General features: G+C 40.4%; 1 protein-coding gene across 7 annotated transcripts in view; it reads right to left on the bottom strand.

Annotated features, from left to right (window-relative positions):
- The window catches only part of psd3l (pleckstrin and Sec7 domain containing 3, like), a 117,026-nt gene that overhangs the window by 67,605 nt on the left and 27,742 nt on the right, over window positions 1–21,679 (bottom strand). For 4 of the 7 annotated variants that reach the window (XM_060896515.1, XM_060896513.1, XM_060896516.1 and 1 more), the window contains 2 exons: window positions 19,797–20,568; window positions 18,188–18,619 (listed from right to left, as the gene is read on the bottom strand). In XM_060896515.1, the coding sequence (XP_060752498.1) occupies window positions 18,188–18,619; window positions 19,797–20,568 (1,204 nt within the window). Of the gene's footprint in view, window positions 1–1,923; window positions 2,077–3,263; window positions 3,425–18,187; window positions 18,620–19,796; window positions 20,569–21,679 lie in introns of those variants that run through there. The other 3 variants (XM_060896514.1, XM_060896519.1, XM_060896518.1) reach the window with 3 other exon arrangements.

Raw genomic sequence — 21,679 nt, forward strand, 5'->3', positions numbered from 1 at the left:
TAGACAGAAAAATGACTAACAGCATTGGGTTACCGATTTACTTTTGAGCGTTGTTTTTACATTTATGCCATTTAACAAACACTAATCTGTATTTCTCTCTCTCTTTCTTTTTTTTTTTTTTAATACAACTAAGCAATTTGCTCAAGGACCCAGCAGCGGCAGCAGTGGGATGTGAACTCATGTACTTCTGATTAGCAGTAAAACATCTCTGATTAGCAGTAAAACTACTGAGCCACCACTTATTTAAGCACTATATATTGTGATGGACATGACTTATTCCACTTTGGCTCATTATATTTGACTTACACCACAGTGTGGTTGAAGTCTGGATCAGAAGCTGTGTATTATTTTTGTATAATCCCATGGATCAGCCAGAAGCTCCAGCTGTTTATAGTAAAGCGCTCGTTATTGTAATGAAACTTTATTATGTCTATAGAAACAGGTTAATACAGAGACATTACGCGCTGCACAATGTACAACTAATAATAAATGTGTTTTTAACAAAGGAAAAGGCATAATCACTGATTATGGTTTCAGATAAGTGTACAGTGATCTGCCAATGATTACAATGTACACATTAACAGTTTATACTATGCTGTAATATTGTGGAAAGCTTGCGTTATGTGTCATTTCTTTTCATATCACTGAACAGAAATGTCTCTGCTTCCACTTCACTACAACTTGGTAAAATATTAAATGGACATAAATTGTCTGTGAAGTCTCAGAATGTCTCTAAATGTCTGTATTGGTTTCCTCTGACATCTAGAAACACATCTTGTAAACTGTCACAAGGTGGAATGAATACATGAAATTGTCCCCAAGAGTGAATATGTGTAATCCAAGGAAGGATGAAAGGATGGAAGGATGGTTGGACGGATAGATGAAAGGAAAGATGAAAGAGAAGGAAGGAATTACAGAAGGAAGGACAGAAGGATGAAAAGAAGGATGGATGAAAGGAAGGAAGGATTGGAAGGACGGAAGGAAGGATGGTTGGACAGATGAATGAAAGGAAGGAAGGATGGTTGGATGGATGAAAAGAAGGAAGGAAGGAAGGAAGGAAGGAAGGATGGACGGACGGACGGAAGGAAGAAAGAAAGTAAGTAAGGAAGGAAGGATGAAAGGGAAGGAAGAAAGGACTCTTTACTTTATTTATATAGACCAACACTACATTACAATTATTTATAGTGAGTGGAATTAGATTTTACCAAATTAATGAATCTCTGTGTGAAACATATGGAACAGAAACACTGTTAGTGTTTTCACTGTAACTTACTTTTAAATTAAGTTTAAAAACACAATGCTGTTCAAACTTAGCATCAGCACACAGACTTAAACCATCAAACAAAACTATTTTGTTCTTTAATTAAAGCAGTGAGATGAATTTATTGTAGTTTTGTCGTTAGCATTAGCCGTTAGCCTTATTTAGTGATGTGAGGTTAATGTTCGAAAAAATACAAAATACAAGTAATAAATATTTATAGATAAATACAAACAAACAAAAAAACACCCAAACACATTTAACCTCGAAAATAAACACTACTTTAACCATTTTAATGCTGTTTTAAAAGGCTGAAAGTTTTTTAAGCATAAAGTGGCTGTGATACGAAGTAAAAGTAAGTGGGGAAAAAACGACATGAGACAAAAGCATGTGGCTTCAGGATGAAACTCCAGCGGGTTTGTTTTCACTTGTCGGTGAAAATGTTGAAGTTTCTCTGTTTACAAACACGTTCGCCTTTGTTTTTGCTCAAAGAAAGCACTAATGTATATCCACAACAATCTGGAAATACTTTTCATAACGCTTTAATTCTTGATTTTGTCCGTTTCTGTTTAAAAAGCCGCAACTCGACTGTTAAGTCGGTAAAATGTTACAAAGCCGCGTTCAAGTACAGAGCCGCGTTCAAGTGCGACTTAAATGTTGTTTACCTGCAGTCTCCGGTGCACAGCTCAAGTTACCAGCAAACAATCAACCCCAAAACTTTCACTCTGCAACCGCAATTCCAGGCTAAAATGCGCTTTATACTCCGACATCTCCTTAACACCCTACACACACCACATCAGCACGAAAAAAAAAAACTTCACGGTGTGTGTGTGTGTTAAACAGGCGCTTATTTATCCTCATAGAAAGAAAAGAGGTGGCGTTTCCCACAAAGCACTGCAGCCGGGAAAATATGGCACCTAGAAAAGCAGGAGCATCTGGAGCTTTCTCTCACAACCTCGCCTGATGAGTTACAGATGACTGCTCTGTTCCATGTCCCAACCTACTCTGAGAACAATAACAGTACACACACACACACCCACCACCTGCTCGGCCTACACAGTATTAACTAAATTACTACTATCACTAGATTACATGTTGATGGATCATTAACTGAGTGGAACATCGTAGTTTACTCTTTTCAGGGAAAACTTGCAAACACGTGCTCAGTGAACGAAGACACTGACGTCACTACACTATTTGCATATTCATTAACTCGTCAGAATGACTAATAACAAAGTTACACGCCATAAATTACACGCCATAAATAAGCACAACCTTTGCAACGATTTCCCAAAGATTACAACGTTCGATTTATTACTAAACGACACATCGATTATTTTAATATGTTTATAGGTCAATTTAATGTTGCTGAAGTCCAATAGAAAAATTAGCTCCTGTTCTCACCAACAATATATCTTTGATAAGCAGTCGTAACAATAAAAAAAAACAAAAAAAAAACAAAGAGAATCCAGAAACTGTAAACCCGTCTGTCCAGAAGACCTTCCTGTGCTGGGAAAGTTTGCTAAGAAGTGTTTACCCACAAGACTTCATCCATAAACATGAGCTACATGAGTCTGAATGAGTCTAACATGAGTCTGAATGAGCAGGCGTACAAGTGTTCCTAATAAAGTGGACAGTGAGTGTACCGAGTTGTTCATTAAAAACCCAGCATGTTGACCAATTTAGAGTCAAATTAATAATAATCATAAACCCGTGAACCATGTGGTTCACTCACTACTTTGAAAATCCTTCTTGACAATCAGTCAACGTTTCCACTAACAAATTACAAATGAATCGGTTAGTTTCTTCAATTCAATGATTTTATCGTGTTGTTCGTAGGTTTTACTTTGTTTCAAATCAACTCTGATTATTTTAAATGTAAAAAAAAAACAAAGTTCTGTCAAAGCAAGCAATGAATATGTAGAACTGAGCATTTCATTCAAATCAAAATAAAACTGTGTTCGAAAACAACACCTACTTACAAGTACAGCGAGTTTTCCCTCACCTTCAGCGAAATACCATGAATTTTTCTCGAGACTGTGTGCTGATATGCAGGCATTGCAATCCTGAGCGGATTTAGGAGTTTAGACAGGAACAGTGTGTTGCCTGCAGTGATCAGTGGTCAGCAGACATCCAGCAGAATGAGAAACCAGAGTATAGAGATGTGGTTCTACAGATCACTCATCGCATGTGTGATGTCTTTAAATGCTGCTTCAGTTCCCTTAAATCGCGATTCACCACACACACCACGGCAGTGGTATTTGTGATCCTCTGGAGAAGGGAGTGTCCAGGCTTAAACTCAGCATGGCTTTAGGGAGCGAGCCAGAGGCCTCTCCTGGGTTCTGTTTACTTCAGTCCAGGTCGTGAGGCCCACCAGCCTTGTACAACTCTTTTTACTGACATTCCACAGCATTAAAGGAACTATAAACAGATTACAAGTCAGTCTCATTAAATTACTGTGATATAAAAGGAATAAGGAAAACTAAGCGACTTCACAGCAGGACCAGAAGCTCCACCTCACATCAGGCACGTCACGCCTCTGATTTCAGAAATGTCAGAATGTCCAGTGTGTTTTATTCCTTAAAGTCACCACTGTAGGGTTGGTTGTTCACTGTAGCGATGGTGTTAACTGAGCAATGGTTTGTGTTCAATTTTCACTAGCACACATCTTCACTTCACTCCTCTAGTGCTTTGACGTGGCTCCTCATGAGCAGTGTTTCTTTCTAGCCACCCAGTCACACAGTCCACTTAATGCACAGGTCTTGAAATAGTTATCTGCTGCACCTTCTGCAGCTCCTTCAGCGAGACAGTTGACCTCACTGTGGCTTTGCTCACCAGTCTCCATCCTGGTTTAGTGTGTGTTTTGACTTTGTGTGTCTGCCTTTTCTAGGTATTGCTTAGGTCTAGTGATGCAGCTTCCAGTTCTGAGCCTTGCTGGGACGAGCAACCACTTAGACACTTTAACTTCCTAAGCTTGCTTCCGTCTTTCTTTTCACTCCTTTCCTTCGGTCTCTTCGATGACAGTGACAATGACTTAATTTGGAATTTTTATTGAAAATGAATCAGGACTCTTGGTTTTCAGTGTGTGATGTTTTTAACTCTGTTGAAATAACCTTACACGGAATTGTAGTGATTGAAGGTCAAGTGTATGAACAGCTTCTTGAGGCATATTATGCCCCTTTTCCACCAAGGCAGTTTGAGTTCTGGTTGAGAGCCTTATTTAAAATCAGTTCTTTCTTTTTCAACACCCAAAGGCTCTGAACCAGGAAAAGTATCACCAAGACATTGCTGGTCTAGACTTAAGAACCGCTAGCATCAGGGGCTGGGGGCGGGGTTTCTGTGACCAACAGGACAAAAGAGAACTTCGTTAGCGCCATTTTTAAATCATTTTAAATCAGGATTTGCTGCGTTTGGATGCCAATGTAAGTTCACAAAGCCATGAGCATTTGCAGTAAAGCAACATCCACCATTGTTGATGTTGTGTTTGTGTTTGCCGCTGCTGCGCCCACGTTGCTGTATAACCTTGTATACAGTGACGTCAGACTTGGCTCTGTGACGGCTCTCTAGCCCATTGAAAGGCAAACCGGTTCATAGAAGGTTCTCCAGTTGAACCAACTTCAAACCAGCACCAGCACTAGCTCTGAACCAGCACCCAGTTCTTTCTGGTGGAAAGGGGGCGTCAGAGAGCAGAAATGGGTCTGATATCACTATATTTCTTTAAAGATATCAACTTTTGTGTGAAAAAAATAACTGCTTTTGGTTTCGGGAACTATTCTATGAATATACCGAGGTGTAAACAGAAACAATGTTAAAAGAATAACTACAAACTTTTAAAGCTCTGAGTGTCTACTTTCATACGAGCCATGAACCACCACTGTTGAGTGGGACACGGAAAAGAAACTCAATGCAGAACATTGGCACCACAAAGCAGGTGCAACTTCCATTTTTTGCCTCTGGGAAAACAGTTAAAATGTTAGCTAACTGATTTTAAATGTAGAGCATCAGCATATGACCGCATAATACAGTATTTGTTGTATCGCCCAAGCATAGAATGTACGGTACACAAAATAAAAATATCTTTTGTGATTTGTGATTTTTTTTTCCACACATACAGTACCTTGTGTTTTATGAGGAGAAGATGATCAAGCAGCACTAAAGACCTGTCACTCTGACTAACCAAATCTTATTAATATTGCATAGACATCATTTGTGGACTGTCTCACTTTCTCTTTAATTCCACTTTCAACAGAATGTCTTTTTTTGGGGAGCCAAATATGAAATATGTTGGAGATTCTTTTCTCAGTAAAAGCTGAATTGTACGCCCATGTGTTTTGTTTCTCGTTGTCATTTCAACGATAATACACATGATGGCTTCCATATGGACTGGAAGGTCAAACAGAGCTCCTCGGTCCAAACTGCCTCATTCTGAAAGAATGTGAGAATGAAATCATTTAGGCTGAGCCCTTGATAGCTTTGGATAGCTTTGTGGCTTCTCTGCTTCCACATGCTCTATCGTCATTTTTACTGACCTGCATTTCCTCTGTGGCCTCTGAAACAGCTGAGGGAGGAAGTGACTAAAAACCAGGAAGTTATTCTTTCAGTATGAAAAGCCTTGCCCTAACCCCAACCCAGATTCTTCTCACTTCATGAAATAAATCTAAATCAATGCCAGCGACTGAACCGTGTCTCTTAAATGATGCATAAGAACAGAATGTACGTTAAAAAGCTGCAACACAATGTGTATCATGATAAAAAAAAAACAGATCCAATAAGATTTGAGCAGAAATTCTGCATTATGAAAGAATTGCCTTTGAGGAATCTGTACAGACTCCAAGACCAGAGACATTTTCTTCAAAACTTTTTCTATTTAGTCCAAGTTTCCCCAAAACTGTCTGAACAACATTCACTAATTGTTACCTTTTTCTAATAATCGAGAAAGCCTGTTTTTCCACTTAATGAGATTTGGGCTTTTCAATTAAATTAACTTTCTTTCTCTGTGTCTTTTTATTTATTTTTTTGGCTTAGTTTGCAAATCAGTTTGATGCTGTAAAATGCTGTAAGGATCTACTGACCTGACACTAAGTAGTTACCTGAAGCAGTGGATCAGCACATTATGTGGAACACATTATGTGGACCGATGGGACGTAGGACACAATTTGTTCTAAAACACGCTACTGTTTAGAATGCCAAGATGTCATAATGGTCAGGATGAAATCATACTGCAATATCAGGGAGGTTTTAGAGACCGGAAAGTGAATCGCTGCACCCATAGCGTCAGAACCAGAGGCACATTGGTGTATCTACGCTACATTGCCCATAATCATAAAAAATGCTCTGATATCAGCATCCTAGATCTATTTGAAGTAAAACAGCTTCATATTTTTAAAGATAATTGTCCCTGATTTTCTTCAGAGTTTTGCTTTCTTGAGCTCCCAGCCACAGTAGGAATTTAAACCCGTGATCTCGATGCGATTGTGTGAAAGCATTAGTCTTGCAGCACTCATCTCTGGTGTGAGGACCAACAACTGTTGAGCTGTCCACCTCGCTCCCTCAGAGCTACCAGCACTGTCCCAATATCTCTCAGGGTAAGAGGTAGATACACAGCAAGACTCATTTCTGTTCTGGCACCGAGTTGGTGGAATGAACTTCCCCTAGATGTCTGAACAGCTGAATCACTGGCTGTCTTTAAACAATGTGTGAAGATCTACTACGTCTACGTCTGAAACACTAGAGCTTATTTTACCTGTTTGTTTTATATTAAAAACAAGTATGCTATAATTCCTCCCAACAGAGTTTTAGGCTGATGGTATACTAAGTCTGTGACCTAGTGAACGAGTGGTTATGTATTCATCGATAAAGCTTCAAAGAACTTCAAAGCACTTTTGTACATCTCTGTGGAAAAGGGCGTCTCCCCAAATGCTGTAAATGTAAATGTAATTGAAGTCAGAGCAGTTCAGTTCTACAAACCCGTAGCACTGAGATATTCACAATTCCTTTCCCCGATGCACCGGTCTACACTTTACTCACACTAAACAAACTCCCATGTGGTCTTAGACTGATTAACACCACCAGGTTGCTCATTTCAGTATCAGTATCAGTTCCTGAAAAACTTTTATCTCCCACAATATTTAGAAGCTTAATGCTCAAATCTGATTGGTTGTTTGCACTTGTTTGTATATACATAGGAGCAAGAGGGAGTCATGGATTGCTAAAAGTTCTCAGAATCATATCTTTGAAACACTTTGTAGGTTTATTTTATTTTTAAAAATATATCTAGGAGTAAGTCAAGTTTATAAGTGGCCCGTTGTCACACCAGTCAAACTCCTTTTCCAGTAACAGTATCCGGTTCTTGGCTACTATCGAGATTAGAACGTTAAATAAATTCTAGTTCATTCTCTAGCCGAGTGACATCGACTTTAACCAAGTTTGCTCCGATGGCCAAAAACGTTGTTATGATGAAATGATGTTGTTATGATGAAATTACTCATCGTTAAAATGATTAAACAGAAGAACTTAGCATTCTGTAGCACTCAAAAAAAGCTGAAATGGTGGTATGTGAAAAACTGGTTTGTGTGTTTATGTGAAGTTCCTCATAACAACGCGATAGTTCCTCCTCACACAGAACACATGTGGAACTTAAACTGACCACGGCTGAAGCTGGATTTACACTTTTTCTCTGTATATAGTCTACTTACATATTTATCATATCTAGGAGTCTTTAAATTCTTGGGTCTCAGAGTGAAATACAATGTGATCGGGCGCATGCTGATTTTTCTGATGTATCAGTCCCATGTTATGTACAAAGCGTGGGCTGAACTGGACATGTACAATCCTCCACACTCATTCTCAACCACTTCCTTCTCTTGGTTTCAGATTTGCAATAATTCTCAAACTTCAGAGCCTGGACGAAAGGGAAATAAATAAAAAAAATAAAATAAAATAAAACCAACAAAAAAAGACACACGAGAAAACAATAGAGCTTGAAGAAGCATGAGTTAGTAGAACAGCAGCTACGCTCTGACAGCACTTTGTGGCACATTAGTGAATTCCTTCGAGAAGCTGAAAGCCTGGGCATGCATTGTTGTCTGGAGCTCTTGCTCTTCAAGGACAACCAGAACAATTTTGCCCTTGATGATAATTCATCAGAAGATGAAGTGCAGGCTGTGAAGCAGTCTGCCTCCAGGGTTAGTGGGAGGATGCAGAGCCATGACTCAGACCTATAGTACACACTGGGCGAAGGAGAAGGAACTCAGGGGCACAGCTAGGAGGAGAGGAAAGGAGAGAAGAGAAGAGAAGAGGAGAGGAGAGGAGAGGAGAGGAGAGGAGAGAATATCCACACATAAAGATAGATACAGTAGATAGAGAGGAGAGGAGAGGAGAGGAGAGGAGAGGAGAGGAGAGGAGAGGAGAGGAGAGGAGAGGAGAGAATATCCACACATAAAGATAGATAGATAGATAGATAGATAGATAGATAGATAGATAGATAGATAGATAGATAGATAGATAGATAGATAGATAGATAGATAGATAGATAGATAGATAGGAGAGGAGAGGAGAGGAGAGGAGAGGAGAGAATATCCACACATATAGATAGAGAGGAGAGGAGAGGAGAGGAGAGGAGAGGAGAGGAGAGGAGAGGAGAGGAGAGGAGAGAATATCCACACATATAGATAGAGAGGAGAGGAGAGGAGAGGAGAGAATATCCACACATAAATACAGAAAACACCATTGATGTTGCTTTTGAGTAGGAAATAATATTTAAAAACAATATGAATCAATCTGAAACACTGGGATGCTCGGGCTCTAGAGCTCAAGGCACACGATGAAGAATATTCATTGTATTCTGTATGCTGCCGTTCGAATTACAAGAAGATAATGATGCATCTGAGGTTTGACAATTTTCTCACACACACACACACACACACACACACTCACACAAACACACACACACACACACACAGATCCGTACTGCTTGGAAACAGCTCTTTCTTTTCCCTGTGGGACTCGGGTCAGGAGATAACCATAGGACGTGCAGATTACTCTGATGACTCAGCAAAGCCATCAGAACTCCAGCTCACACTCTTCACAACTGAACCCGTGCTCGAGACACATTTCTTCCATAAATAAATAACCCATTTGCTGAGATAAAACATAGAAAGTCCTGGAGTTAGCTTCGAACAGCTTGGCCTATCCTCCTATTCGTCTTCTTTATTAATCTGTCTGGTCAGAATGTGTTGATTAATTCTTTATAGCAGCAGCTCTGATGGTTGATCTACAAGGCGAGTACAGGTATGGGTTAATCCTGTCGTTCTAACGAGTTTCTACAGTAACATCTCATTCCCTGAGTGTGGTGGACATTTATATAATCCAACTTGTATAAAGACAAATTGAGTTGTCATTTTAAGGTGCAGTAGAAGAGCTTTAAAAAAATTAGACTGGAAAAATATGATGAACATGATTAAATTATGCCAATTAAATAGAGTAAATGCTGCCTAAAAATCATAATAACTAGACATGGATCGAAGGTACAATCTGTATAAAGCGTTGCACCGTCTCGACCATCCTCATGAAATATTGTGCAAAAACACATTTGTGTGTTTATAGCGTTGTCACCCGTTTTACAGCCATTTGAACGGCTGTATCTTTGTGTATCTTTTCATCATTTATCTTTTTTTGTGATGGAGTGATTATCTTTCTCAGTGTTTTTTGTTTAGTTATAAATTTTTTTTGTTTTTCCTCAGCATTTGCTCATATCAAGTAAACAGCTCCAGCATCAACCTCCTTTGGGTTCGTTACTGAACTCCAGACACACAAAAAAATCTGTTCACTTAAAGAACAAAGTTGATGCGTTTTACAGCAGAAACCGCACAATACACCCAAAACCACTTCCTTTGGTCGCTATGGAACTGAAAATGTACTTGACCACTAATAGGCTATTTTAAAAGCGAGTAGATGTTTTCAGAAGATATTTTATTCAGTTACTTTTATTATAGTAGTCAGGTGACATTAAATCACTGCTCGGTGCATACTGAGACTTCTGAAAACCTGTCCTCAACTCCTATTGGCAAACTGCACACATTACAGGTTTAACAGCAGCAAAGCAATGCTTAGAAGAGTAAGTTCAGAGTGCTATAGGCGTGATGGGAAGGCAGACTCAGACGCTTGGCAGCGCGCCTGCCGGTCTGACTCACATCTCTGGCCCAAGCTGGTGTACCAGGAGCCAGGAAGCGACAGCTTTTTCAGCACAAGCTGAGAGGCCACGAGCCCCAACATGCAGGTGTCCGTCACATGACATCAGCACACATCAGCAGGCCACCTGGCACACGTGTCAACACAAACTTGTTTACCGCTCGCTACAGTAGCTTATCACGCAGGACTAAAGCTGATGGCTAATATAAACAAAACACAGACAACAGAAAGACTGCTGACTCATCTGTTATTACAGGATACTGGTTATTCGGTTACGTCTCTTTAACTCGAGTTTTAGAAGAAAGTCGCCAAAGGTTACGTTACGGAAGAAAATGACACTGCAATTGTTGTCTGCATTGCGAGATAAAAAACCTGGTAAACCTGTAACGTCACAGTTTAAAACTGGCCTCCGTTAATTAAAAAGAAATGAAACCCAACAGGAGCAATGCCATGGGAAAATGATCTTGTACAACCCAAAGGTTGTTGTTCCAATAACGGAACATCCGTGTTTTAATCATTTTATAAGACAGCGATTTGATTACAATCATTACAGCTTTTAGATTTACAAAAAAAAAAAATCTTACATTTTTTACGTAGTGGAACATCCAAAAGACGAAAATAAACAGCCGTTCCCTCACCCGACTCTCTTTTTGTCTCTCTCTTGATGAACTTGATGAAAAAAATGCAGTTTTTTTATGCTAAGCGGTCCCTCCAGGATTACACGAATTCTGCAATCACCGAAATGAACGCAAAAATCAACTACACGCCGTGATATTCGGAGGAGTTTGCATTGTTTCCAAACTGGTGAAGATTTTCCGTAGATTCGGGTCAGTCAGTCAAAGTCCTCCTCCGTTCACGTGCGTTACACAGCAATCACAGAACGTCATTACGTGTGTATATTCATTAGTAGGAGTTTAAAAGAAGAAAAAGCCTGAAGCAAAATCAAGCACTTTTGGCTGCAACAATCACAAAGAAACTTCCTGAAATGTCTCTCTGAAGAAATGTTAAAAAAAAAAACATGTTATGTTACTAAGAAACCAGAAGGCCAGAAACAGAAGTCTGTTTTAAATCTATCAGGTTGAGAAGATATGAAGTCCTGTAAGCATGGATATAAACCTGTGATCTGAGCGACAGCTGACACTACAATCACTTCTGTTTGACACTTCATTTTTTTCATCAAGGTCTCTAATAAAGCACAGTGAAATAGCTTTAATATACCAGAGTGTAAGGTTCACAGCAGGATGGTGAAGGGGTGGGAATTGGGGCAGCTGTTGTGTTCAGTCTGAAGGCTTCAGCATCTCCTGGGCAGGGAGCCGTGAGATTTAATTAGATGGGGTGGAATGAGGCAGGCAATTTACTGCCATCAAACTGAGATGATGAGAAATGCAACGTGACACAGCAAAGCCGTCAATCTTCCGCAAATATGAATCATCTTCTTTCCTGGTTAGAATGACGGACGTGAAATATCCTGCTCGGCCTTTTCGCTGATGTCTAGGCGGACGTCTTCTCGTTGCCACTTGTTAGATCCGAATGTTGAACCTTTTTTTTTAATGGAAATCATTTCTACTGAATGTGCTATGATGTTCATCCCTGCATCCAGGAAAAAGTTTCACGTGATGTGGTCAAGCTGAAAGCTTTTACGTTGCTGTAATAAATCAAACGATGATGACCTGTCATGAGATAGCATGAGAAGATGAGAGTTACACTTACAGACAGAGCTCTAATACAAGTTCTGCCTCTGTTTAACAGTTACACCGCTGGCTGGAAGAAAATGAAAAGGTATGTGTGCATTTTTTTTACTATTTGCATCACACTGAATGCTTTAAGCTTCCTGTTGTATTAGGAGCATCCAACTTCCTGGATGAAAACAGGAAGTACACAGAGGCAGCAAAGCAGCCGTTTCAACCTTCAGGTTTAGAGGACGTTAGAGAACGAGGGTGTGTGTATGTGTGTGTGTGTGTGTGTATGTGTGAGAGAGTCAGAGAGAGAGAGAGAGAGAGAGAGAGAGAGAGAGAGAGAGAGAGAGAGAAAGGGAGAGAGCTGCTGTAAGCTACAGTTCTAAGGAGTCACTGCGGTGTGCACACACGCACACACATGCACACACACTTGTAATCGCTCTGACACACACACGCACACACACACACAGCTGCCAGCCTGATCCAGAGTGCACTCTAATCGTCATCCTCTCTGTGATTAACGAGAGCATCATGCAAAGCCACTTACTGGATGGAGACGTGTTCGAGATCGGCCAGGTTTGGCTGGGCAAAGCATCCGGACACCAAGGAGCCCATAGAGTCCCCTGGCAGGAGAGAAGAAGAGGACAAGGAGACAGAGACAGTCCTTGCTAATGAACCCCTGAGCTCTTGTTCTTGCACGCCATGTGATGTCTCAAAAAACTCCTGAGCTTGTGGTCCTGCGTGCCATGTGATCTCTCACTCCCTCTGTGCCGGCTCTGACCTACATGGCTGCTAGGACACAGGTAGACCTTTCTTGCTTCTTCGTTAGGAAGGCCGTAGAGCGGCTCCAGAACGGCTGGACGAGTGCCGCGCTTCCTGCCTTATGCTCCATCTGCAGGCCGGATGGAGGGGTGTGGGGTGGAGTGGGGGGTGGGTGTGTTGTAGAGAGATATGGAGCGGAGGATAGGGGAGTGGTGGACTGGTACGTGGCTCCTCCTCGTGGAAAGGACATGGAATGAAAGGGAGGGCTAAGAGTGTGAATGGAGAAGCTTGTGCTCGTTTGGAGTGCCGTGATGTCAGCGCTGACTTTATTTACGTCTGACACGCTGTGGGGAAGAAGTCAGGAGTCTGCCTGGGTGCAGCGAGTGCAGACTGCTGCTGCTCCTCTGCTGGAGCTATAAATAACGCCGCAGCACCGCCTTGCAGCTCAGTGGACTTGACAATGAGGACATGCATCACATTTGAGGGTGAGAAGGCATGCTTTAGTCCTAATACGATCCGACGGCTTGTTCGACACGATCAGTGTTTAAGCGACACCGAGAGAACGCTAGGCTTCAAACATGTTCAGAATTTCATCAGCATAAGTGCTTTTTAGTGATCACCTCTAAAATTATGAAACCTCAGTCATGTATCGTGATTACTGATTCAGATCTTTTTAAACCTAAGAGTTTTATTGCACTTTTTAAACTAAAGGACATTGTACAATATAAACCGTATGACCATAAATACCAAGTTAGCAGTTAGCCTAAAAATAAATGAAAATCCAGTCAGAATACTGTACAATAAGCTCTGATACCCTAACATCAGATACTGAGCTAACTTTAGAGAAACCCGACACAATCACAGTCAATTATAGGACTCAATGATGATGATGATGATGATGATGATGAGGGCGATGCTGATTAACTGTCAGACAAATAATTATAATTAATAATGTGGCATATCTACAATCATTTATCCAAAACTGTACCAATAAATAGAAGTTTCTTTCTCTTCTCCTTTCTCTATTTGAACAGAATAATATAACAAAGACGCACCTTTTGGAAGCAGGTTCTAGTCTTAGAGCTAAAGCTTTAATTTCAGGATGGCAGCAGAAAAAGCTGAATTTTTGGCCTTTCTAACTTCAAGGATTGTTTATAAGTGTTCTATAATGTATGCAATTCCAGCATTATGGATGTGACATTTGTGCACGCTTTGGCAATAAAAATGTCACACAGCAGAGACCAATGCATCAGCTTGTATATGTTCTTATTAAACCTCTGGAGGACAATGCAGACAAATCTTAAAATCGCATGTATTGATTTGAATTCATAGTAATTTATCAGTGTTGTAAATGTGATGTCATAGGGACAGTTTTTTTTTTTTTTCAGTCTGTAAATTTTAAAGAGCATTACGAAAATGATCAAGTGTATGCCGATGACACGAGTACAAAAGTGTTGGTGTGATACTATGTCCTGTTCTGGGAATACATCTTTAAGAAAAAAAAACAACTATTATTCAGTAAAAAGTAAGATGTGTTGTTTATTAATAGATAAGAAATAGCTGTGATAGCTGGCTGTGGTGTAAGAGGAATAAACCACTTTTTGATGTGCAGCTATAGAAAAAGGATCAAGCTTGAGCTCCGCTGCGTCATGTTAGTGCTGAATTCAGCGTTGGACTCAATTACCCATCAGCCCCTGCATGACACATGCACCTCACTGAGCACTCACATGTGTCATGTGATATACTGTAGTATCATTATTAACAGTATTTAAGATCCTTTTCGTTCTGTATTATCACCTACATCGTTATCGTCTGTCGTCAGTATGTTTATGAGCCTAAGCTCTATACGGTTTGTTTTATTTGTGTCTTGTCTCTGATTTCTGACCCTGTGATCACAGCAGTTTAACCCAGTCACGTGTTAGTCCTTACTTAACTACACAGCCTATGTAAAATGTATTCTCCTCTACTCGGGCAGGAAATCATGCAAACTCTGAGGGACGAATCCAGATCCTCAGCAGACATAATGACCTTTAATCCATAAAACTCGGGAGGAATTTCCTTCAGCTCCGCAATCACGTGCGGTTCAAACAGAGCCGAGCGTTTCGCTCTAAGTGGCCTTTGTGTTAAAACACGAGGGACTGAGCCGAGGCCACAGGTACAGCAGCTGTACGGCGTTGTGTCTGTAAGACACTGTCCTAATACAGGCTTAGTCTTTAGCCAAGTCTCTACTGCACATTAACACACACTCAGAGCAGGAAAAATACAGAAGGTGTGGAAAACTGATAATGATCTATTGAACATATCATGTTTTACTGCTATAAAGTGGGTTAAATGCTTTATTTAATCATCTCTGCCACCGTTTTTATATTAGCAAGTGCTAATAAAGAGCCTTTCAGAATAGCAAAGATTAATATTAACGTAATAAAAAAAACAGTGGCTGCAGAACATCGATAAAAAGCGGTCTGAATTTTAACATCCGTATAGTACGAGCTAACGTAGTATTAGTATAATCAAGCGATATTAATATTATCAATAATTCATTAAGCTCATTTTGGATATGATTGAAAAATGGAACTAGTAAGTTATACAAATGTTTATTCTTGATCTTTATTTGGTTGGTTTTTTGTTTGTTTTGTTTTTTTTTTGGCTGGTTTATTGAATTTATTATTAGAAACAGACAGAGTTCGGAAAAGCACAAAACGTTTTGATAAATGAATGAGAGTTCCATTCAGGAAAGCTATATTTAAATGAAATGTGTTTAAATGTCTGCTCTATTTGAGTCTTCTTGCTATCCTGACCCGCTGCACTAGCGTAGAAAGATATTCTACTCTCCGTCGACCTCCACTGAACAAGCTAGCTATTCTAGTGCTAGTGAGTAATTAGCGACACAAATCAGTTCATCCTTTTAGTCAATGTTTGAATTTTAAAAACCTCTCATGATGTCTTCAAAGCTACTGAAAGCTCTGTTTGTGTAACAGCGTTCAGGACATTCAGAACTGAACATCATGTCAGAGGTTTAGGGTTTTCAATTTGAGCTCATACATAAAATTGTGGTGTGGAACCCTGACAGACCGGTATGTTTTGCCTGTGATGTTATGTCTACTGCAGTCACTTTTGTTTCTCCACATGCGCCGTGGTTGGCTCATACGGTGATGGTGCGTTCAGGTCATGTCAGAAATGTCATGTCTTATTTACAGCTTGAATGCACGTGAACACCACCACAAAGGTATAATTACGAGTGGGAAATTTTCCCTGGGCTCGAAGTTTCAGAGTCGGAGTCGTGTGAGTCGGAAAACATGGAGGATAAGGTGTAGGTGTAGGTGTAATGGATGTAGGTGTAGGTGTAGCGTTTGTAGGTGTATATGTAAAATGAATGTTTACTCGTCTCAGAAAGTTAATTACACATTAATTACGATTTCCCAGCTCATAAATATGAGCTTCCCAACAAACACTTACCGCTAGACTCATACAAATGCAAGGAATTCTGTGTTTTTAGTCACTTTTGTTACAAATCTACATTATTTACATAAACAATTTCCATAAAGTTCAGGATTCCATGAGATACATAATGCTTAATTATTTAGATCTGAGTTTAATAAAACAGATTTTTAGAATAAACTCATGAGAACGATGTGTTTTTACCTGCTAAGACATGCTGGAGTGCAGCAATTGAAGTCATTTCTAGTTTTCTATGTTACTGTATGATAAGAGCATCAGGAGAATCAGTGTCCTCACACTACAGGATGTATAGTAGAAGGTTTGTAGTCTGTGTACTTGAGGTTTATGAGTACCTCAAGTAGTTTCAGTTCTTCTCTTGGTATTATCAAATTGATAAACAAACCATAATTCCGAGCAGCAGATGGCATAATTTCACCTAAACGTTTGGAAGAAAATCGATGCTGCTGATTTCCCTCTTCAGCTGTTACACCCTTCTGAACAATTCTGAAAAATATGTATTCTAATCTGATTACAATCCCGTAAACTATTGGACAGTAAAAAGATCTTCTAACACATAGGCTTTACTATTATAAATGATTTAGTTTGGTCGAGTTCAATAAGATTATTTAACCCACATCTCAGCAGAAATTTGATCCAGGGTCATTTTTATTTTTTTGAACACAAACATTTTCCTCTACATGGCATCATTTATTTAAAAAAAATGTAAAAAAAAAAAAAAAAAAAAAGCATAACACTTAAATAAATAAAATGGCTAAATGTTGATAAATTAATCTTGCAGCAATGTATTAATTAAAAAATTCATATTAAAAATGCTTAATTTATGTTAAAAAATAAACTATGATTATAATTCAAACCATTCTACATTGTATTTAGAATTATAAATATTTAATAATTGAATTTAACTATAATATGTAATATATTATTGTGGCAGTGTGGGTTTTAGACCTGTCAGAAAAAAATAGTGCTTTTTAACAACTATGAATATTTTTGTATTCAATACACAGTGTGTCATGAATGAAGCACCTGCCTCATCCTCCGATCACCACCAGAGGGAACACTCTCCTGAGTATTAGTAGCTTCCGGACTACACTTCAAATAACCCCTCACTGGGACTGATTGCACCGCCACCTGTTCTCAGTCAGCCACTGACTATATAAACAGACTTGAACTTGACTTCTGTGCGAAGTCTCGATTTGTCTCAGCTATCATTTTGAGCGGTTCCTGATTTGTATTTTCCGGTTATTCCTTTGTTTGTATTTCTGCCTTATGATTCTCTGCCGCCTGCCCTGACCCTCTGCCTGTTATATTGACCACGATTTCTGTCTTCTCTTCATTGTTGTGTTTGCCTACGTCGACCCTTGCCTGTTGTACTACAAGCATTCTAATGAAACCTGCAAATGGATCCTCAGCCTTATGACACTTCATTACACAGTGGAATGTTCAAGATCTTATTTTCGACATTTAGTCGCTTAATGTAAGATCTACAGAATCCTATTTTTCTATACAGTTTTTGGTCTAATGACCCTTGGTGTATGATGGAGGGCTTGCTGTGATTCCAGCTCGTGTTAGAAAAGCAAAGCCGAGTAAGACCTCAGCAACGATACAGTAAGTATAAATTTCTAATTTATACATTAGTATAAAATTAAAAGCAAGCTAAAAAACATAAACTATAAAATGATGCTTTCCAAAACTCAGACAAACTCAGACAAAAGCAGGACGCTGTAACACTAAAGAGACCATCATAACACAGCCAATAGAGGTGTGTGTCGACTCTACACCAAACAATCCAGCTGTGTTTATAATGTAAACGTGGGAGACGCTGCTTCTAGCCCTCATGTCCTACCTTGTCCAGCTGCGCAGCCAATCTCTTGTGTCCTTCCCCATCATGCCATTGGCCAGAGCGCCATCTGTGTGTCCACCATCCAGCTCCGTGTTCAGGAAGGAGGAGGTCATCTCCAGGGCGGCTTTCCCACTCTTCTCGGTTGCACTGACGCTCAGCACCTCCTCCTGCCTGCTACTAGCCTCCATAAAGAGCGCGCTCTCTTTCAGCCGCTGCTGGATCATGGGCGTAAGGGGCATCTCTACGACCCGGTGTGTGGGCGCTGGTTCAGCCTGTGCATCTGTCTCGTCAGCTGAGGAAGACAGAGCGTCCAGCGAGTCCAGGCTGCTGTAGAGTGTAACGCACAGCCGCTCCGACTCCAGAATGCTCTCGAACTGACTGCTGAACATGTCTGTGGCTTCCTCACTTTGGCTGGCTCTGCCCTCTACACACCTACTGAGAAGAATAAATATTCAAACTGGACGTTACTTCTGTTTTTTTGGCTTGGTATAGCATCAAGTTCACAGCAGACACTCTACACAGTTCTATAAATGAAACAAGGAAACAAGTTTTGTTTAAATAAAGACGTGTTATTTAACATACAAAAATGTATAATCATTTCTTTGGACATTGTTGGAAAGAGTTTCCAGTGTCAGTGCCTTTGTTAGCAGCTTTAAACCTTCTGACAAAGTTTTCAGAATGCAGGAATTTTCCCCTAACATGTGAAAACCGATAGAGAGAAGAGTCAAGAGTGAGAGAACAAAGGTTTATAGCATGACATTTGTTTAGTCTGCGTTTTGTGATGTTAAAAGTAATTATAAACAGTTTATATGTATGTCATGCAGTTCTTTCATACATAAAACCTCTTTACCAAATTGCTGTGGTGTAACAGGAATAAAACACACTGTGCAGAAGGATAATAATCAGCTTCAGGGTGGTAACAGTAACTGAACTCTAACCCTGATCCCACCACTGATATTTGCCTTGTAACAGCTCGACCTGTCGGGTTTTATTGCAAGTGCATCCAGTCGTCCAGATGCGATATGTGCAAATTATCTCTCACAGTAGATTTCAACTAGTTTTAAGGTAAAAATCAAGTTTGTGACTGTGGTCATTTAATGTGATCTATTTAAATATATTTAAATGATTCCTACCACCAGATGGCAGGCAAACACAAGTTACAGCACAATGTAAAGACTGAACTGTAAAATCTGTACTTGGTACATAAGATAATGTAGTGTTCTAATATGATCCCTGTATCAGTCCATGCTAAAGAGTCAGCTAGGGGCCTTTACATATCAACAAGCTGCTAAAAAAAAGAAAAAAAAACAAATTCTTTATTGCAGATTTTTTTATGAAAAAGTGGAAGAAGAGTAAATTATGGGCATGAACTAATCAGTACAAGGAACTGCTGTTGTACGAACAGCACTCAGCAATACATCTGTCAAAATATTTGGTGACTGAAAAGACCAAAGATCCATTAGCCACAAGGTTTTAGCCCATGTGATGCTCATGAAAAGAAGCACAGTCAGATCTTATTACTGCAATATCAGCAGGAAACTGTATATGATACTGCTAGCTAATGACTAATCCAGTGTGTGTGTGTGTGTGTGTTATGGTGTAAGTCACATACCTGGCTGAGCTTTTTTCATTCACTTCAGTAACACACACCACCGGCACGGCGGTCTGAAGTGTGTTGTCCTGAGAAGGTTTCTCCATGTCCTGAGTTGTCTGTTTCGTCTCTTCAGCCTCTCCATTCAGGAAAACGTCTCCGACAGCCTGGTCCTCCACAAAGCGCAGCATCTTCTGGGGTTTCTCCCGTGCTTTGCCCCCGTCCAGGAAGGCACTGAAGATGCCGGGGATCTCCGCCAGGATTTTGCTGGACTCATCCAGTGAGGTATCCAGAAGCCTTGGTGGCGAGTCTCCGCTCTCGCCTCCCTCCTTCTTTTCCATAGTGGGCACTGGTGCAGGTTTATGTTGGCTTGTAGTTGCATTCCTGGTGTCTGGGCCATGAGCCGGGTTCGCGCAGTGCAGCTCCTGAGCTGAGCTCGGGTTCTGAATCAGTGCCTCACACCACGAGTCGAACATCACGTTGCTCAGATTTTCTGACTGCCTGGAGTCTGAGGTGCAGTTCTGTAGCTCTGGGCCGTGATCGGCTGTGCCCGGAGGAGAAGGAGCCGTCCCGTTACAGGGGATCATGTCTGAAGTGGTGTCTCCCGATTGGCTGCTCTGCTCGGTCGCCGCAGCATGCCGGGCTTGGGCCGTGAGGCCGCTCAGCAGCTCGGCAAGCTCCCTGTCGATCTCCTGAAAGAGTGACACCTCGTCAAGCTCATCCTCCTGGATGGAGGGGTCAGGGGTTGTGCTGACGTTGGCCTCCAGCTGGGGTGTTGAGTCAGGTGTAGAGGCTGAATAGAGACAACAAAGCACATACAGAAAGTCCTCCATTAACCATTCTGTCAAATGTTGAAAGTATTATACACAACTTTATTTCCATCTAACATACAAAAGTCACACACGAACATGTGCTAAACATATAAACCCAGAACTCTCACCCTATCGGCTCAAGGCTTTAGACACGTCCATGTTGTCACGGTTTATTGATTTCACATTGTACAGACTTTGTGTCCCTGCCCCATCTTAGTCAGTTCAATCTGTGAATGACTGGCTGTGTTTTTTCATAAACACCCCTTAATTATTGCTTTAGTTCTCTGGGTTTTTATTACCTACTGTAATAAACCTATTTATTTATGTTGGCTTTGTAGAAGCCAACATTCTGTTTTCCTATTTAAGCTTAGACAAAAAATTATCAAGAGTAACTCCTCCTAGGGCTTTCGAGCCACCTGCACCAAATTCGGTTATGTTGTAGATCCTGGTCTGAAGTTTGTTGTTCTGACTTTTCTAAGCGATCCGAGTACCGGTACTTCCGGTACCGGGTCTCAAAGTGGCCTTTTTTCCCATAGACTCCCATTATAAACTTTGGAGGTTTATAACCTGGCAAGCTTTTGAACTATCTACACCAAACTCGTCCAGCTCCTTTAGGGTGATACTCTGAACAAACTTTTAAAGTGGTCTACCGACTGGCCTTTCGGTTGTCCCGCAGCCCCGCCCCCAAAATATGCAAAATCAAAAAACTTTTTACAACATGGACATGTGATGTATCAAAACACTCAGAACAATGAGAGGAACTTCCTCAGGAGTGTTCAAATGACGTCACATGCTCGTCTCCACTTGCCTCCAAATGTTTTGGCAGCCTATCTTTCTGTCCACTTGCTTCTAAAAGTAACACTGACCCTTATGTCCACTCGCCTACAAAAAAGCACCTGCCTTTGCGAATACTTGCCTCTTCAAAGCCAACATCAAAGTTTGTCGCGACGAATTTTACAAATCTAGTTATCTATTAGATCCTTTCAGATTTGCAAACTCTAAGGGAAACTTAAGAGTCTATCACAAGGCAGGGGACCTCCTGGATGAGGCACAATCCCTCACACACTATGGACAATTTAGAGATGCCAATCA

Source organism: Tachysurus vachellii, chromosome 20 (assembly GCF_030014155.1).
Source record: "Tachysurus vachellii isolate PV-2020 chromosome 20, HZAU_Pvac_v1, whole genome shotgun sequence".
NCBI classification, from domain to species: Eukaryota; Metazoa; Chordata; class Actinopteri; order Siluriformes; family Bagridae; genus Tachysurus; species Tachysurus vachellii.